Raw genomic sequence first — 19,322 nt, forward strand, 5'->3', positions numbered from 1 at the left:
ACACACACACACACACACATACTGGTTCCAAGGGTCTTCTTTTTCTTTGTGTTCTTTGTTGCTTGAGGTACATAGTTGTTTTCCTCCTGGGTTGAGGTGCCCCTTTGGCATGAAAGTGGCATTCCATATTTAATCTTAATAATATTTAGTGTGTTAGTTTGAATGTGACATAGCTTTCATAGGCCCACGTGTTTAAACAAAAGGTTTCTGGGTAGCAAGTTTCCAGTGGCGGAGAGAGGGAAATGGGGGAAGGAGATGGGAGTAAAAATGACAGTTCATTATATAAACGTAGGAATTTCTCAAACAATTATTTAAAAGAGCCAAACCTTTAAAGTTTCTATTAATACCTCAAGCATGACTTCTAAAAAAAAGTTCAGCCAGACCAATAAAGAAACGGAGCTCAGAAAGGTGGATTTTAGAAAATGCATCAGTTTCTAAGAATCTAGGATGCAGTGTAGGCACCCTGATAGAGGGGCTGATGCCAGGAAGCAATGCTTCAAGCTGCAAGGAAAGCAGGGTGCTGCACCCAGACGCACTGATGACAAAAGTGCTGGTGTCACCAAAAATTCAGTCCCTGACTGAGTTTCTACCCTTAGGGTTCTTTTGTAAACAGTTCTGTGCCAAAAACCAGGATTCTGGCTGCCCCAAAAGGCTAGGCTTGAGACCTCTCCTGATATACCAACTGTTGCTTTTATTTTTGGGGACAAAGTGTCATGCAGCTCAAGCTGGCCTCATACTCACTATGTACCTGAGAGTGACCCTGAAGTTCTGATCCTCCTGTCTGTACCACCTAAGTGATAGGAGCTGTACTCCCTGACACCCAGGTTTACATGCAGCAATGAGTACCACTGCCCAGCTCATAACACTGAGATCGAGACACCTCTACCATGGTGAGGCAGGATTCAGCTGAGCTACAGCCTGCAGATTCTCATCTGCATGAGAGGAGAGGCAGAAAAGAGGAGGCCCCTGAGAACCAGGGCAAAGAATGAGGGTGTGTTGAGGAACAAGGCCTCAGAGCTGTGCCTCCCCCCACCCTGCCCCACCTCTGATCAGTGGGACTGGAGAGGAGCCTGGGGGAGCTGCTGTCTTTGGGGATATCCTGCTCTTTGGTCTGGAAATGAGGCCACAGCTGGGAAGCCTTTCCTGTGACTTTCTCTGCGGGGGCAGGGTGACCTCTGCTCTAAGATGCAGCCAGCTCAGGAGTGTGTATCTCAAGGTTTTTACCTGCCTTTTGAGGACCCCCTGGGAGGGGCCAGTGTGCCTAAGTGCATGTGTGCACATGTGCTATGACAGAAAACACGTACATGAGAATGTAGAGGCCAAACGTCAGCATCTGATATCTTCCTCTATTTTCTTTCCCTCACTCTGCAAGAGAGGGTTTCTCTGTGGCAGTCTTGGGACTCTCTGTAGAACAGGCTGTGCTCACACTCAGGGAGATCCACCCACCTTGGCCTCCTGAGTGCTGCTGGGATTAAAGGTGTGTACCACCACCACCTGACATCTCCCTCTATTTCTGAAACAGGTTTCTCACTGAACTTGGAAGTCACTGATTTGGCTTCACTAGCTGGGTATGGGGTCCCTGCTTCCTCCAGCTCTGGGATTGCAAACACTGTGCATTGCTCAGCATTTATGTGGGTGTGGAGGATGGAACTCGGGTCCCCATTTTGCATGGAAAGCATTTTACTGCTGAGCCATCTCCCCAGTCTCCTCCTCTGCCTCTTCTTTTAAGAGATGATGGAGAAGTCAGAGCCCAGAGTCCCTGTGTCTCCTTGGAGACGACAGGTGTGACACAGCTAAGACTCAGGGGAGAAGAATAAGGCCCAGAGTGTTTTACCCAGCATTGTTTTTTTAACCATAGGTTTTGAGATAGATAAAATCGAGGACTCCAGCATGCCCAATAGGCTAGGCTTGGGGTCACCTCCTATCCTGATGTACCAATTACTGTTTTTGTTTGTCACCATGTTTCTGAGGCTGAGCTTGAGCTCCCAATCCTCCTGCCTCCACCTCCTAAGCACTAGGATTCTAGGAGTGCTCCACTATGCCGAATTTTATATGATGTGAGGTTTGGAATTCAAGGCTTCCTACACGCTAGGTAAACACTCCACTAACCGGGCCAAATCCTTAGCTCCCCCAGCTTGACAATTCAGCACAGGAATAAGGGCGAGAAGCAGAGAAAGCAGCGTGAATCAATACATCGGGGAGAGGGGCACATAAAGGAGTCCAGAGAGCCCAGGTATATCCTCAGGGTCCTGACTGAAGAACAGAACAGAAACTGGGGGAGGGGACGGAGTACGCATCCTTAAACAGCACTGGTCAGAGTGAGGAACGATCCCGCAAGGTGGTCCCCCAAACTTCTTATTGCAGCTTGAGGGTATGCCAGTGCTGGGGCGATGATGGCCCCTCCCCCAGGCACAGCGCCCCGTGGTGGACAACTGTCTTTACCTGCAGGTGTTCTGGCCTTCGAGGACTCTGTGTGAGGAATCTAGGGCAACTGTAGGTTTAGGCCAATGACTTACCCATGCCTTCAGCCTTGAAGGAGGGTGAGGCAGGGGAGGGGAGATCACCGCTCCTTGCGTGTTAATATGCCTGTATAGAATCTGGAATCCGAGCCAAAGATGAGGATGAATGTGGAGATGCCAGGATTTCATGCTGCTGTTAGTCACCTTTGGGCCTGAGTGAGGGGTCAGTTCTCAAGTTGCTCTTATACGGGAAGACTCAAGGGGGAGGGAAGCAGATGGCAAGATGGAGGCAATGGCATGCTTCTACCCAAAGAAATGCAGGCACATCCCAGACATGTCCATGCACAGAGCTACTCTGCTGTTCTCTGTGGGGGCTGTGGATGGAGCACGCCCCACAGATGGCCTCATGGCCTCCATCTGGGGCATCCTCACCCAGGGGAACATGATGCTCCGTGACGCCATGCGGCAGGAAGCCAAATGCCTTAGTCCTTCTGCTCAGTTCCTGTGGGAGGGAAGGCGGAGGTGGCGCTGGAAGCCACGGGAGCAGCTGATGGCTCTTCCCTCATAGGGGAAATAGGGTTGCAGCTGAGGCTGGAATGGCGGGGCGGGGGGGGGGCTGAAGTTAAGAGGGGTCTGCAGCCAGGAACAGCTATGGAGAACTGAGACAGAGGATTCCTGGTTAAACTGGAGTGAGCCCAACTGTGGATGTCTGTCAGGAACACTACAGCAGAAGAAATAGTCAGCCTGGCTAGGGACAATGACCCAGAAAAGGAAGGATGCCACAAGCCCTGAGGAAGTTTCCCTTTGGTGGCTGGTGTAACACACTCACTTGTCCCCACATCCCACGAAGGCTGTCTAGGGAAGCTGGGAAAGGAGGAGGCAAAATGTCGAAGACTCTCTGTGAGCCAGGCTCAGAATTTCCAAGCATCATGTCAGTTTACAAACTTGGGGCTGGGAGCATGGCTCAGTGATAGAGCACTTGCCCAGACCTCCCCATTGAGAGGCTAGGAATATGGGGAGAAGGATGGCTGATGGTAAAGCTCTTCCTAGGATCCCCAGGGAGGGGCTAGGACTGTGGGGGCCTGGGGGCATGGATCAGTGGTAGAGCACTTAAAATCCACCTCTAAGGAGCTGTGAGTGTGGCTCAGTTGTAAGGTATTTGGCTAGCAATGCAAGACTCTCAGTCCAATACCCAGCACCCCAACCAAACACACACACACACACACACACACCACACACAAATAAAATATATACATATATATACATACATAATTATATATATATATGTATATATATATATATATATATATATATATATATACACACATATATATGGAAAGAAAGAAAAAGAGAAATCAAACCCACAAATTGGACCAAGCTGAATTCAGACTGGTGATGACACTGACTTCCAGAGGAAAAGCTTTTTTTCCCAGAACTCATCCATGCAAAGGAGACTTCAGAGTTGCTGACACCTCAGAACAGCTCACCCGGAAGCCTAGTCCTCTCACACTCAACACAGCCACCACAGTCGGAAATCCTGTTAATAAAAGATACTGAAGGGATGTTTCTCTGTTTCTTCCTTTAGGGAGGAACTTAGGCGTCTCGGGGCCCATTGAGCTTCTTGCACTGAACTCAGACTCCAAAACACCTCCCAGGGCACCCAACCAAGTCTATGAAGGGCCTCCCATGAGGATGAGTTACACCTAGCCTCACAAGCCGCCTCTTCTCAAAGGCCTTTGAAGGGTCCACGGCTCACTCAGGAGTGTGTGGTGGTGATGCTGTTCCTAACAGTTAAACAAGTTTGTCACAACCTTTATCCAGCCTGAGAACACCCAGAACAATGACTTCATGTAACAGGAACTCAGGGCTCCCACAGGGAACGCAGTAGACTGCTCCCGACCTCCTGTGAGCCTGGTAGCAGCAGTTATTTTTAGAGTCACTCTGGCAACAAAAAGAAGGCAGGCCATAAACTACAATTCCAACTAGATGCTGCAAGGCATCAGCCCACATTTCCCTAGTTTGAGAAAGTTGGCTGGACACTTGTAGGGTCTTAAAAATTCAATTGAGACAAAAATATCGTGTATTATTTGGAGAAGATGTTAGAAGATCCACTGTCAGAATTTATCAGCTTCCCAAGTATTAAAGTACCATTCCATTTCCTTTCTTCCCCATTTTATTTCCCTTTGCAATACTAATGATTGAACCTGGGCCCTTGCACATATCAGGCAGGTATTCTATTTCTGAACCACACTCCAGCCCCTCACTGGAGGGATTCTAGGCATGTGCTCTACCACTAAGCCACACTCCTAGCCCCTTACTGGGGAATTCTAGGCAGCTGCTGTACCACTCCCAGCCCACCAAGCTATAGCCACTGTTTTCACCAAGTTATATAGCCTGTTCTTGAGGTCACACTGTAGCCTACACTTTTGTCTAAATTAATAGCAATCTTCTGTCTCAGCCTCCCAAGAACCTAGCATAACAGGTGTGTGCCACTGTTTTCAGCTCCATTTACTTTCTTGTTAACCTAACAGAAGTGAAATGGTCATACATTCTTACATTGCAATAAACAGCAAAGTAGGTAAGGTCTTTTTCCAAAGTCAGCTCTGTGTCTATAATATTTGTCTTTTTTAAATGTAAGATTTGGTAAAAACCATGGGAGGATTGTTAGCTACTTTCTGGGTTGCTGTGTCCAAATACCTGCTATTCTTGTTAGATTTAATTGTCAACTTGACAAAGCCCAGAGTAATCTGAAAGGAGAGTCTCAGATGCGGAATTATGCATGTCAGATTGACCTGTGAGCATGTCTGCAGGGTATTGTCTTGATTGTTAATGGATGCAAGAGGGCTCAGCTCACTGTGGGCAGCATCATTCCCTGCGCAGGGGACGCAGGGCTATGTAAATAAGCCAGCAAAGCATGAGCCTGTGAGCAAGCCAGCAAATGGCCTTCCTTTATCAGAGGGAGTGAGAAAAAGTAAGCCCGAGTTACTTTCTGCTCTGAACTCAAGCTGTGAGTCTCCCAAACATTCCTTTTGGTCTTTGAGAATGAAAGAGCAAACTAGGATGGGAAGAAAAAAAATATAGGAGAAAGAAAGCATGTAGGAGAGTCAGGAACATAACCCACTCTGGGGTAATCTGGAAAGGGGATTAAAGCTCGGGTATGGTGTACAGCTTTGTCACCCCAGCTACTTGGAGGGGAGCTGAGACAGGAGGATTGAGGGTTTGAAGGCATTCTGGACTTCCTAGTGAGTTTGATGTCAGGGAAACTTAGTAACACTCCATCTCAAAATAAAAACAAGGGCTGCAGAACAATGTAGTTCACTGGGACAAGACCCTGGCTCCAATCACGGTACGATACTGGAAAATGAAGAGCTAACAAAATAAAAGCTGTAGGGGTTGAGGAGATGGCTAAGTGGGTGAGAGGGCTTCTTGCCCAAGCATAACCGAGTTCAGTTCAAATCCTCAGCACCCACATAGAAACTTGGGTGTGGTGGGTGCACAGGGGGCTGTCATCCTAGCATCGCGGGAGACAGACAAGAGGACTCCTTGGACATGACGGCCACCAGCCTCGCTTCAGTGAGAGGCCTTGTTACGAGCAAATAAGGAGAGTGATAGAGTAGGGTGCGTTACGTCCTTCTCTGCCCTCTGCAAACCCGTGCACACGCACACATACACCACACAGGCCCACACACACGCACACACAGTGCGCATGCTATACTCGGACAGATAGACACACACACTAACTGCACATGCTACACTCGGATGGACACGGACACACACACCTCAAAAACAAACCAACAGGAAACCTGAAGGGCCGAAGTCTACATTTCCCACAGCTGTGCCCTATCTGCTGCAGTAGAGGAATCTAAACCCCATTGCTCTCCCTCTGCCAAGCCAACTTGATACAACTAACAGTACCCCGATGTCCCAATTTGTGTCCAAGCTATATCTCAGAGGTCTCACCTTTAACTCAAGGGTAAAGTGTCTCCCATTAAAAAAAAAAAAAATGATTCCATTTTAAATAAAGCTCATCTACTCTGAGGCAGCCCACCACCTCAGAGCTCTTTGCTGAAAGAAAGGACCATTTTTGCTATATGGTTCAGATTAATCTTCCGGCTACCTGTGAGCCATCACCGTTCGGTTTGTTGATGGAGACAGGTCTTTCTCCCCTTGTCAAAAGGAAGAAGAGTGATTACATTGCAAACGCTGCTGTAGCCTCAGGGCACTGCCTGGGAATTTAGCTTCCAACAGTAAACTGTGTAGTTACAGCCCCAGTGTTCAGTGCTAAAGGAACAGTGAACTAACCAGAATAGTGTTCAAGGGACCAATGTCAAGGGGTTGAGCTGATTTCACTCCAAAGAAGTGGGTTCACCCAAAAAATATCTGGGCACAGGGGTCTTTTCTGAGACTGATACTCCAAACAAGGACCGTGCATGGATATAACCTAGAACCCCTCCACAGATGTAGCCCACGGCAGCTCAGTCTCCAAGTGGGGTTCCTAGTAAGAGGAAAAGGGACTGTCCTAACCTGAACTCAGTGGCTGGCTCTTTGATCACCTCCCCCTGAGGAGGAAGCAGCCTTACCAGCCCACAGGGGAAGACAATGAAGCTAGTCTTGATGAGATCTGATAAGCTAGGGTCAGATAGAAGGGGAGGAGGTCCTCCACTATCAGTGGACTTGGAGAGGGGCATGGGAGGAGATGAGGGAGGTAGGGTGAGATTGGGAAGGGATGAAGAAGGGGGCTACAGTTGGGATACAAAGTGAATAAATTGTAATAAATAAATAAATAAAAATAAAAAAGTGTGTTCACCATGATTGCAAACATGCTTCCATATTGTCATAAACAGCTTCTAAGGTACTACTGGCATGGGGAGAGAGTATCCTCTTATTTCCTGCACAGATAATCCCTTGACACTAAAAAGCATCTCTCCTTTGAGCAGACAGAATGGCTCAATGGTAAAGGTGCTTGCTGCCAAGCCTGAGGACATGAGTTCTATTCCAAAGGCCCACATGGTAGGAAAGAAGTGTCTCATACAGGTGGCCTCTGACATCTACACTTGTGCCATGACACTCGAGCATATATATACACATGCACACATGTTTACACACACACATACGATGTGTTAAAAAAAATCTTTGTCATGCTTGTATTCTCAGCTATCAGGAGGCCAAGGCAGGAAGATTATGAGTTGAAACCCTAAAACATGGTGTTGCACCTGAGGCTTTGTTCTTCCTACCAAATCCTGCAGCTGACACGCGAAGGCCTTTGGAAGACACCCACTGTCACTAGGGACACCCTACACTCTGAGGTTGTGGATGTGGGATATGCTGTGCAGGGTAGGACAATGGCTATGAGGGATCCAGGGACCTGGAGAACCAGGATGGGCTTCATTTGGTGCGGTGTATATCATCTTACTGACTCCCCTTTCCTCTAGTCATGCTGACCTGTTTTAATCTATCACCACGCTGCAACTGGCCAGCCTCATATACAAGGCAAATACCCCTTGCCAGTGTGCAGCATGGCTCAATGTAATATTCAGATTTGGTCAGGGATCCTTCCCTCATCCTTTGCTCTGTCTTCTCCTCTGTGTGTCCCAGCTGTACCTCTTACCTGGTGTGTGATCTCCTCAGGAAGCTGAGGAGTTCTGTTTGTGAAGCAAGGACAGGATTAGGGCTGGGCTCAGTGGGTAGAGCACTGGAGTAACACGCAAGAAGCCCTGGATTCTGTCCTAAGGTGGCAGGAAGCAGGTCTGTGGTACATACTGACAATCCCAGCACTCGGGAGGTGGAGACAGGAGGATCGAGAGTTTATGGTCAACTTTGGCTACTAGAGAGGTCAGCCATCCCAGGATAGATAAGACCCAATCTCAAAAACAAACAAACAAACAAACAAAAGACAGGAACAGTAACAATGTTTTTATGGCTGCTATGAGGAATTAGTGAATTTGCATTGTAAACCATAAGAAAAGCCTGGCTATCTCAGGTTTTTGTCACTGTGATAAAATAGCTTAGAACAACAATTTAAAGGAGGAAAGATTTGCCAGGCATGGTGTAATCCCAGCACTCAAGAGGCAGAGGCAGGCAGAGCTCTGAGTACAGAGTCCATTCTGGTCTACAGAGTGATTTCTAGGTCAGCCAGGGCCACACAGAGAAACTCTGTGTTGAAGAACCAGAAAGCAAACAAATAAAAAGGATGAAAACTTTATTCTGGTGTAGTTTGAGAACTTTCAGTTCATGGTTGGCTGAGCTTGTGGCTTTTAGGCTGTAATGAGAAAGAACATTATGGTGGAATGGTAGGAAGGAAGGAAGGAAGGAAGGAAGGAAGGAAGGAAGGAAGGAAGGAAGGAAGGAAGGAAGGTGCTTACTTCGTGGTGGTCAGCAAGTAGGGGGAAGAGAAAGGAAGGTAGAAAAGAAGAAGAAAAGAGAGAAAGGTGGATAAAGTGAAAGAGAAAGAACTTGAGTGCACAAGTACATGGAAGAAGGGAGGAGAGAGACAGAAAGGGAGAGACAAAGAAAAACAGAGAAAGAGTGAGAGCAAGTGAGTGAGAAGAAGAGTAAGCAAAAGAGAGAGAGTGTGAAAGAGAAAGGGAGAGAGTGAAAGAGAGGGAGAGAGAGAGAATGAGAGAGGTGGGTTTGCAGGTGCACACAGATGCATGTATGAGTTTGTCTATGTGGCTACCTGAGGACTACTTCACATTTTATTCCTCAGGGGCTCTCACTGACCTAGACTCTCCCAGTTTGGCTAGGCTGGCCAGCGAGTAAGCCCTGGGAATCCTCCTGTCTTGTCCCCACCAGCTCTGCGTTGTAAGGCCACACCACCAGGCCAGGTCTTTTCAGTGTCCTGTGGATGAGACTGAGTCTTCATGCTTGCACCGCCAGCACTTTCCCCACTGAACCATCTCCCCAGCTCAGCCTGCAAACTCCCTCAGGATAAGAATCAGATCATTTAACCAGAACTGTCCCCGTGGAAGTGCCTATTATAAAGCCGAGCATAGTTAATGCCTAAAATATATATGCTGATATATAGGAAAATATGTCTATTTTAAAGCCTTAAAAGAGAAAGAAAGTCTGTTTTGTCACTTAAAGCCTTCCTCTTGTGTAAGCGTGTCACGTTCCCCTCGGGAGGGAAAAGTAGCCTTCTCCCCTTACGTTTATCTCAGCGCAGAATGTGAAATCTCAGCAGCTATGCACATCCAGGGAAATTCTTTCAACTAAATGACTCTCACAGGCTCTGCCACTCCCGCACCTTATAATTTATCATCAAATTATATGTTGGATTAAGGATTGCTAATTGTTGCTCATCATCCTGAATTGGTTATTAGCGAGCAGTGTCACTAATTACAAGGTCACCTAACACAGAACAGGGAGGTCCCACTGTCAGCTCACAGGAGATGCCTGGCACACTGTTCAGACTGGGCTCCAGAAGCGAGGTGCAGTGAAATCCTCCCTCCAGACATCACAACACCACCTCATGCCCCTGGTCCTCTCCCGGGGAGAGTCTAAGGGTCTCACAGCTGGAAAGAGATGCTCCGATCAGCAGCTGCAAAGCTGAGAACTCTGGCACTCAGCTGCTAGACTAAGCCAGGCATCTGTAAATTCACGCTTCTAGCACCCTCAAGGGTGGATACACGCTCCCCTCCTCTCCCATCTTGGCTGATCTTCCACACACATGCGCATAACGTTAAGACAAATAGGATTTAATTCCTTCAAAAGAATTGCATTCCTCTGTGTGTGTGTGTGTGTGTGTGTGTGTGTGTGTGTGTGTGTGGTGGGCAGGTGCATATCTATGTGTGTGCTCATGCATGTAGAGGTCAATCTCAGGTGTCCTTCATGATACCAGCCGCCTTGTGTTTTGAGACAGGGTCTTTCACGAACATGGGGCTCATATTTTATGCCTGGCCACTGAGCCCAGGAATCCACCTACATTCTCCTTCCCAGAACTGGGATTACAGGCCCACTCCAGGCTTTTTTTCTTACATGGCTGCTGAGATCACCGTCAGGTCTTCACACTAGTGTGGCGGGTACTTTATCGACTGAGCCCATCTTCCCAGCCCTCATTCTTTTCTCTAACTATTTATGAGACCTGATCTCATATGCAACTCGAAAAGACCCTGCCCACAAATAAAAAGTAAGAATATAAAGCGAAAGGGCTGTGATGAAGCTCAGTGTTCATGAAACCCTAGCTCCAGCACTCAACACCAGAACTAGAGAAAGAAACAGACTATTCCCTTAAAGCAGAACTGTAAATTTTTTGTCTTTATTTACAAATATGTATGGGTGCCTATGGTCTATGCACATGAGTGCAGTGTCCATGGAGGCCAGAAGAGGGCACTGGATTTCCTGAAGCTGGGGTTACAAGTGGTTGTATGCTGCCAAACATGGATTCTGGGAACTGTTCCCAGGCCCTCTGCTACAGCAGCAAGCACTCTCCAGCCTGCGGCGAGAAACTTCTTATAGTATGTTCCCTACAGGGAAATCTAGTGTCCAAAGCTTCACCCATTGGACTACAACAGGCTCTCTGTACCCTTCAACGGAGCATAGTCATAACCACTAATGTCTTGGCATCACTGGATGGAGGAGAAATTACCATGTCCTCATGATTAAGAAAGCACATTATATCAGCTTAATAATATCAGAAGGCCCATAAAACTCCTTTCCGACAATTAAATCTCCCCATCAACCATTAACAAATTAAGTGTCTGGTAAGTAAAGATGTACAATGATGAGGAGACCACTGGTGCAGTCTTCCGTTTTGTACATCAGAGATTCATGTAATATTAATGGCTCAGGATCGCAACTCTGTGTTCCTGAGCCTTTAATGTGCATATTAATCATCTGGTAATGTGACAGTGACTTTCGAGGTACAAGCCATTGTTTCACCCAGAGTCTTCCTGCTCAGACTGGCCAATGTCTGTTGGCCATTCTACCTGGGCTAAGGATATAGTGGTGCTTTTGCTTAGACCCCTTCACTGAGGGACTGAAGGTGTGGCTCAGAGGCAGAGCAAATGTCCGTGTGAGAGAGCCTGACTAGAATCCTCAGTAGAGCTCCCCTGAGAATCCCCCATCGAGGAGGAGCCGGGGGCATGGCTCAGGAGAAGCACTTGCCTAGAATCTTACAGCAAGAGACAGGGCATGCCTGAGAGGGAAAACACTTGCCTGGAATGACCCAGGGAAGGGCTAGCAGGAGTCCTGTTCCACAATCACACACACAAAGGTACTTGGCCATCGAAGTTCCACACTGTTACCAGTTCAACCCCTGCCCCATTGTCACTCCCACTCTTTCAGTCACAGCTGGAGACCAGCCTCTCTGCCTCAGAAGGATACCAGGGAGAAAGGATCATGTGAATAAAATGTGAAACTTAGTGTCTTTTAAGTTCTGAAAGTCATTGGGTCTTCACAAGCTCGCTATTAAAGTTTAAATATCCCTTGGCTCTCAGATAACACCTAAGTGATGAGTCTACACTAAGGCCTGGAGACAGCAGAGGAATCCTTCCTGGTGCTGTAGGAAGAGTTGAATGAGGCTGCAACATTGTTTCCTTTGAGATGGCACTCCAGCTCTACCTTCTTTAGTTTTTGAATGTGTTCATCATTTTTGTTCTACTCTCAGGCAACTTTTCAGCTTTTAGTTTGAGAAGGAAAATCAGAAGACTTCTCAAAACTTTTCTCCAGTGTGATGATGTTCCTCTTTGTGTGTGTGCATGTGTCTGTCTGTGATAAAATATTCCATTAGGAAATTAGGAAAGTAAAGGGTTTATTTGGCTCACACTTCCAGGTCACAGTTCCCCACTGAGGGAAGTTAGGCAGGTACTCAGGAAGCAACCTGAAGCAGAAGCCTTAGAGAATGCTGCTTCACTGCTTTTTCACCAGCCCAAGCTTTGTTATCCTACCTGTGCACTCCAGGACTGCTTGTTCAGGGAATGGTGCTGCCCACAGTGGGCTGGGTCCCCCTCCAAACAATCAAGACAATCTCCCACAGATATGTCCATAGCCAATCTGCTCTGGGCAATCCCTCAACTGAGACTCTCTTCTTAGAAGGCTTCAGGCTGTGTTAGGCTGGCAGACAGTTAAAGCTAACCAGAGTAGGTGGTTACTCTTGGCTGCCGACTTAACTGGATTGAGAGACACCCAGGAGATTATTCAAGCACATCTCTGAATGTGTCTGTGAAGACATTCCAGAGAGAACCGATAAAGGGGAAGAGGTACCTCAAATGCAGGCAGCAGCATCGCACAAGCCTGGGCACCGGGTTGAAATAAAAAGAAGGAAAGGAGAAGGCAGCTGGAACTGGCATTCTCTCTCTCTCTCTCTCTCTCTTTCTGCTTCTGGTTCTATGATGCGAGCTACCATGCTTTTCCTACCTCAATGGACTCACTCTGAAACTGAGTTAAAATAAATCTTGTTTTCCAGCCAGGCATCATGACACGCGCCTATAATCCCAGCACGTGGGAGGCAGAGGCAGATGGATCTCTGCGAGTTTGAGGCTAGCCTGGTCTACAGATACAGAGTGTGTTTCAGGAAAACCAGAGCTACAGAGTGAGACATCTTGTTCACCTTAAGTTGTTTTTCTCAAATACCTGTCATAGGAATTAAAAAAACAAAACAAAAAAAAAAACCACATTTTGTTTATCACAAGTTTGGACACCAAGACAGAACCTACACCCTCCTGTAGAAAGTCCTTACTCCTGTTCTGTGGTTCCCCCTTGCTTTCCTGCTTGGTTCAGGAAAAGTTTCCCTAAAGTCAAGCTGGGAGAAGCCACCCTTCTCACCTCTAATGATGCAAGACAGAATTAATACTATTTAAAGAGCTGGGTGCTGGGAAGATGGCTTGGTTAGTAAAGTACTCATCTCACATGAGTCCTGGTCTCAGTTTGATCCCGAGAGGCCACATAAAAGCCCGGCACATTAGCATGTTGTTAGTAATCCTAGCAATGATGAGATGGGAGACACACAGTACTTCTGGAAGCTCACTGGCCAGCTAGCCTGGCATACGTGGCAAAGTTCCATGCCAGTGAGAGCAGAGCCACTGTCTCAAATGAAGGTTCTTGGGGAATGATGTCACACACACACACGTATACGAACACGCACATGCACACAGTCAGTCAATTTGGGACTGACAAAGTAGTCCAGAAGTGCAGGTCCTTGCTGTGTCAGCCTGACACCCTAACTTCGATGCCCAGAACCCACATAAAGGTGAAAAGAGAAAACTGACTTCACAAAGGTATCCTCTGATCTCCACATGTGTGCCGTGGCACAAGTACACCTCCCCAGTAACAATAATAAATAAAATTAAAAGTTAAAAGTCAGTTTGGTGCTAGGTAGAATGATGCTGGCCCCTACCCCATGCCATACTCCAATCTCTAGAACCTGTGAATATGACATTGTAGGAAAAATCTTTGCAGATGTGATTATACTACAGATGTTGAGTGGAGAGGTTGCGATTATTTAGTGTTTTCAGACCAAGGGTAGCTAAGATCATAGAATGTGAAGCTATGTAACACCCAAAGAAGGATGAAAAACTATTATTGCCGATTCTTAGACTTTCATCACAGCCATATGAAAGCGGCACCTAAGAACTGGAGCCGAGGCAATAAAGTGCAATTGTCTCCCTCAGCAAGGAATTATGATCCTAAGACACCTCCACTCTCCCAGGAGCTGCTTGTAAGCCGCCGCCCCAGCCTTTGCCAGTTTCATCCAGCCCTTCTCTGCAGCGGCGCGGGGCGTATGTTAACCCTTAGGTCTGGGGTCCCGTTGTCCAGGGGATTTTACCAGCCCCACCAGAGCTTGCTTGTCACAGACCTGATGGGGAGGGAGGGGTCTCCGGCATCCCACCAGTCTTTTGGGGGGCTGATGTACATGCACCACAGCTCCCAGCTGTACCCGTGGGCGGAGTTCTCGTAGCGCTGCACTTCGAAGTTGTCCTGTTTGATGTTGTCGATGGAGGGGAGGATGACCCGCTTCCGGTTCTCCTGGATGCGGGACAGAACAGGCTCAGCCCTGCAAAGCAGAGAATTTATAATCAAATCATCTCCCTCCTGGTACGTGCATCAGCCAGCAGTCTTCCAAAACCATCCCCAAATGAAGATAATTCAAAGGCCGGAACATAGAAGGAAACAGGCATCAGAAGGCATTGAGACCGCCATGCAGGTTTTTGTTTGTTTGTTGTTTCAAGACAGGGTTTCTCTGTGTAGCTTTGGCTGTCCTGGACTCACTTTGTAGACCAGGCTGGCCTCGAACTCGTAGAGAAATCCATCTAACTCTGCTTCTGCCTCCCTGAGCATTGGAATTAAAGTGTGCGGCACCACACCCAGCTCCATGTAGGTTTTTTGTTTGTTTTGTTCTGTTTTGTTGTGTTTTTCGAGACAGGGTTTCTCTGTGTAGCCCTGACTGTTCTGGACTCACTTTGTATCCCAGGCTGGCCTGGAATTCACAGAGATCCACCTGCTTCTGCTTTCTCCAGTGCTGGGATTACTGGCATGTGCTACCACACCAGGCTCCATATAGGTTTTTTGTTTGTTTGTCTGTTTAAAGATTTATTTTATTATGTATATATGTTCTATTTGCATGTACACTTGAACACCAGAAGAAGGCACCAGATCTCTATAGATGGTTGTGAGCCACCATGTGGTTGCTGGGACTTGAACTCAGGACCTCGGGAGGAGCAAGCAGTGTTCTTAACCTCTAAGCCATCTCTCCAGCCCCTCCATATAGGTTTTATGTTTTGTTTTGTTTTGTTTTTCTGCTCTGTTTTGAGACGGTCTCTCGCATATCCCAGCCTAGCCTTAAGCTTGCTATGCAGACCACGAGGAGGACCCTGAACTCCTGATCCTCCTGTCGCCACTCCCCTGGTACTGGGATGAAAAGCATGCACAACCACAGTCGGTTTCTGCGAGGCTGTGGGTCTTCTCCGGGCCCTCCTGCATGTTAGGTCATCACCCTACCGGGCAAACTACACCCCTAGTCCAGTTGTACTTTTAAAGACTCTTCTGTTCAGTTGCCCAGGCTGGCCCAGAACTCCTGTGCAGTCCAGGTTATCCTAAAACTGCCAATTCCATCTCCACCCCCTCGCCCAGCCCCCTATATCTGCTAAGTGCTGGGCTTAGAGACGTACATCAGACATGGTACTGAGGACAGAACCTAGGATGCTGTGTGTGTTAGAAAAGCACTCGACCAGCACCAGGACCCACATCCATGGACACTCTGTACATGTCCAGGTATAGATGTGTGCATGTGAGCGCAGTGCCCTCTGAGGGCAGAAGAGGGTTTCCATTTCCCCAGAGCTGGAGTTCCGGATGGTGATGAGCCAGCTGGTATGGATTCCGGGAACCAAGCTCAGGTCCTCTGTAAAAGTCATCTATGCTGGGCCACCCCTCCAAGTCTTTTTATTATACACACTGTTTCCATCTGTGTATGATTGACAGTTCTACACAGTTTCTCCTCCGAGCACTGTCTGCCACCTCTTGTTGCTGATGGTTTTTTCTTTCCTTCTTTTTTTTTTCTTTCTTTCTGATATCCCCAAATAGGTCATTCCTGTGCTAGATTTAATAAGCAGCTTCATTAGTTTCTTTGTGTGGGTGCGACTATTTTTGTTGTTTTAATTGATTATCTAATTGATTGCTTAAAAAGATCTGGTTGGCCTGCAGTGGAAGGCTTGGAACTAATTAAATCCAAAGTCGGGCAAATCTTGACTCTGGCTGTGCCTCCTCTCTCAAGACTGCAGCCAGCATGCACTGGCTCTGGCTTCAAGGTGTTAGCTGGCTAGCTTAGCCCAAAGCAGATGGTCAAGCCACTATGTGTCTGTGAGGCCGGACCAAGGAAGGAATCACTTTCCACATTCCGTGAGCTAAAGATGGCTCACGTAAGCTGAGACATTAACCTTGCAGCTCAGACCAGAGAGTGGGCTTGGGAAAGAGTCAAGTGGAAAATCCCATTTCTCTGTGCTCTTCGGGAGAATAATGAGAACTTACAGCCTGCAGCAATCTCTTCTCATTTGCAGCTATTGAATTACCTGTTGGCTCAGCTCATCCTCCTGCTTAAAATGAGCAATAAAACATACCCCGGGCCTCTGATAGTTTTACACACATGGCAGAGGTGGAAGCCAGAGGGAACTTATTCTCCTCGGCTTCTAAGGCTTTGTCCCTCATGCCTTCGCTGGAGGGACTCTCTTTGGCAGCCAGCAGGAAGCAGAGCTACCAAGAAGCTTTGCTCTAATGGTACCTGTTCCGAGAAGCCATTCCTACTCCTCCCCAGTTAGGAGGCCAACTTTTTCTGCTCTTTTAAAATATAGTTCTACTTTTTTTTAAATTAGGTGTTGTATGCGTGTACTGTATTTTTTGTGTGTGTACATGTTCACATGTGTGAAAGCATACATGTTTGAGTGCATGTGTGTGTGCTCACATATGTGAAAGCCAAAGGTCAATGTCAGGTGTCAACCTCAAAAGCGCAGGCACCTACTTTATCTTTTTTTAAGATTGATTTTTATTTATGGACATGTGTATATGTCTGCGTGTGTGATTGTGTCCTCCTGGAACTGGGCTTATAGGCGGTTGGTTTTGAGCCTCCTGATGTTTGTGCTGGGATTTGAACTAGAGTCCCCTGAAAAAGCAGCAGGCCCTCTTAACTACCAAGCCACCTCTCCACGCCTTCCACCTTAGTTTTTGAGGCAACGTTCCTCCCTCAACTCAGAATTAGAGGATTCCACTGGCCTTGATGGCAGACAGCCACAAGATCCTCCTGCCTCCTCCTCCCCAGTGCTGGGGTTATGGGTGCTCACCACTTACGTGAGCATTTCATGTGGGTGCTGGGGATGAGGACTCAGGTACTCACGCTTGCATACCAGGAATCTAACCATCCAAACATTTCCCCAGGTCCTGCTTTGCTCTTTTAATTGAAAAAAAAAAAATCAGTATTTGAAGTTGGCCTTCGAAGTCACGGGTTTCATTATTGTATTTCCACACATGCAGGCCATTACACTGTGTTCTTTCTCTGCGAGTGTGCTGAATGCGCACACCTGTGTGCAGATGTGCCTGCCTGTGCATGCGTGTGGAGCCTAGAGGAGGATCTCAGATGTCCTGCTCAGTAATTTTCCACCTTATTGACTCAAGACAGAGTCTCTCAGTGGACCAATGAGATGAGCCTCGGTGAGCCTCTTGTCTCCACGCATCACAGCCCTGGGTTACAGGCACACTCGGGCGGGGTTCTCCATGGCTTTGGTGCTGGAGATCTGGATGTGCGCCCGCCCTTCAGTTTACACAGCAAAGACTTTCTCAGCCGAGCCATCTCCCCATCGCCTTCGAAGAATGATTCTACAGCCCAGGCAGGAGCCCTGTCCCCTCTCTATGACCTTTTCTCATTTTCCCACTCCCCAACTCCACAGTGGGGTGTCTGTGGTCATGTGACCTACTGTGTTTCCTCTACTCACCTGGTGATCTTGGGGGTGGGGTGGGGCTTCAACATGTGACAACATGCTTTGTCAAAGGGATGTTCACCCAAGTAACAGTGTCACAGCTGAGGAGAAACTTGGAGAGCTCTCTGAAGTGTGAACTGAAGTTCTCACCTATGTTGGGAGAGTCTGTAAGTCTGATTGGTTGTTTAGGATTTCCAATGATTAAGCTGGTGGGATGGCTCAGTGAGTAAAGGCACCTGCCACCAGGCCTAACTACATGAGTTCAATCACTGGGGCCCACATGGTAGAAGAGGAGAACCAATTTCTGCAAGAAATTGTATGCTCCCTTGCGTGTGATTGTGGAGAGTTGAAATATTGAAGGTCCACAGCCAATTCACCTTGGGCTATCTGCTTCCTGGCCTGCCTCCCCTGCCTCGCTTAGCCACATCGCTTAGATTGCGTAGTCCCGCCCATTGTTGCCGTTTTAGAGAAATGACTTATTTTTTGAGACAAGGACTCGTGTCGAAGGCTGGCCTTGAACTTATTAACCACCACAATGAATGTGATGGTTAAGCGTGATTGTCACCTTGTCAGTGACAAACCAGATGTCTGTGGGGGCACATCTGTGACATAGCTTCTAGACGGGTTAACTGAAGTGGGAAGGCCTACCCTGCATACAGATGGCACAGTCCACGGGCTGGGGTGCTGAAATGGAGAGAAAGTAGGAAGTGAGCTGAGCACCAGCCTTCGTCTCTCTCTGCTTCCTGATTGTGAATGCCATGTGACCAGCTGCCTCATGCTCCTACCATCATCTCTTCCCCATCACAATAGACTGTACGAGCTAAAGTTGACTTCTTTCTTTTGTAAGTTGCTTTTTTCAGGTACTTTTTGAAGCAGCAAGTAGAAAAGTGACGGATACATTGGTGAGACCAATAACAGTGTCTAGAAGCCAGCCAGTGATTTACTTTCTTGCTTTCCAACTTTACTCCAATGGCCTTCTCACAAGCATCCCCATCCTTCCAGTCACCCCAGGGGGGGAGAAATGGGCAAAATTCCCACCTCCCACTCTCCCACTAAGTTTTGGCTCATCACCTACCAGCCAGCAGTGAATTCCACGTGGGCATCGAAAAAGCCAGTGACCTGGCCAGTGGCTGCCTTCCAGCCCTCGATTCGTGCTCGTATCAGGCCCTCTCTCTTTTGGTTGCGTACCACCTTCACCAGCCCAGGGTAGCGTTTGTGGACATATTCTTCTAAGGGGGCCTTCAGCTCCTCTATAAACGACAAAACACAGGAAGTGCATGAATAAGTCACCTCATATCTGCTCTCCAGACGCTGTGATGGGGTTGGAGGCACTAACACCTCATGGGGAGCGCCAGAGTTTGGTTCCCAGCACCCACACAGGCGGCTCAAAACCTGTAACACCAAAATATTCAAATATGCATAGCTTAAAACTATTCACACCAAGATATACAAATACACATAGCTT

General features: G+C 47.6%; 1 protein-coding gene across 1 annotated transcript in view; it reads right to left on the reverse strand.

The window, feature by feature from the left end:
• Galnt17 (polypeptide N-acetylgalactosaminyltransferase 17) overlaps nucleotides 1-19,322 on the reverse strand; it is a 377,891-nt gene that overhangs the window by 136,401 nt on the left and 222,168 nt on the right. Inside the window, exons 4-5 of the mRNA XM_055606411.1 lie at nucleotides 18,933-19,107; nucleotides 14,251-14,448 (exon numbers count right to left, since the gene is read on the reverse strand). Coding sequence (XP_055462386.1) covers nucleotides 14,251-14,448; nucleotides 18,933-19,107 — 373 coding nt within the window. The remainder of the gene's footprint in view (nucleotides 1-14,250; nucleotides 14,449-18,932; nucleotides 19,108-19,322) is intronic.

The sequence above is a fragment of the Psammomys obesus genome, unplaced genomic scaffold (assembly GCF_907164565.1).
Source record: "Psammomys obesus unplaced genomic scaffold, mPsaObe1.curated_primary_1811, whole genome shotgun sequence".
Lineage (NCBI taxonomy): Eukaryota > Metazoa > Chordata > Mammalia > Rodentia > Muridae > Psammomys > Psammomys obesus.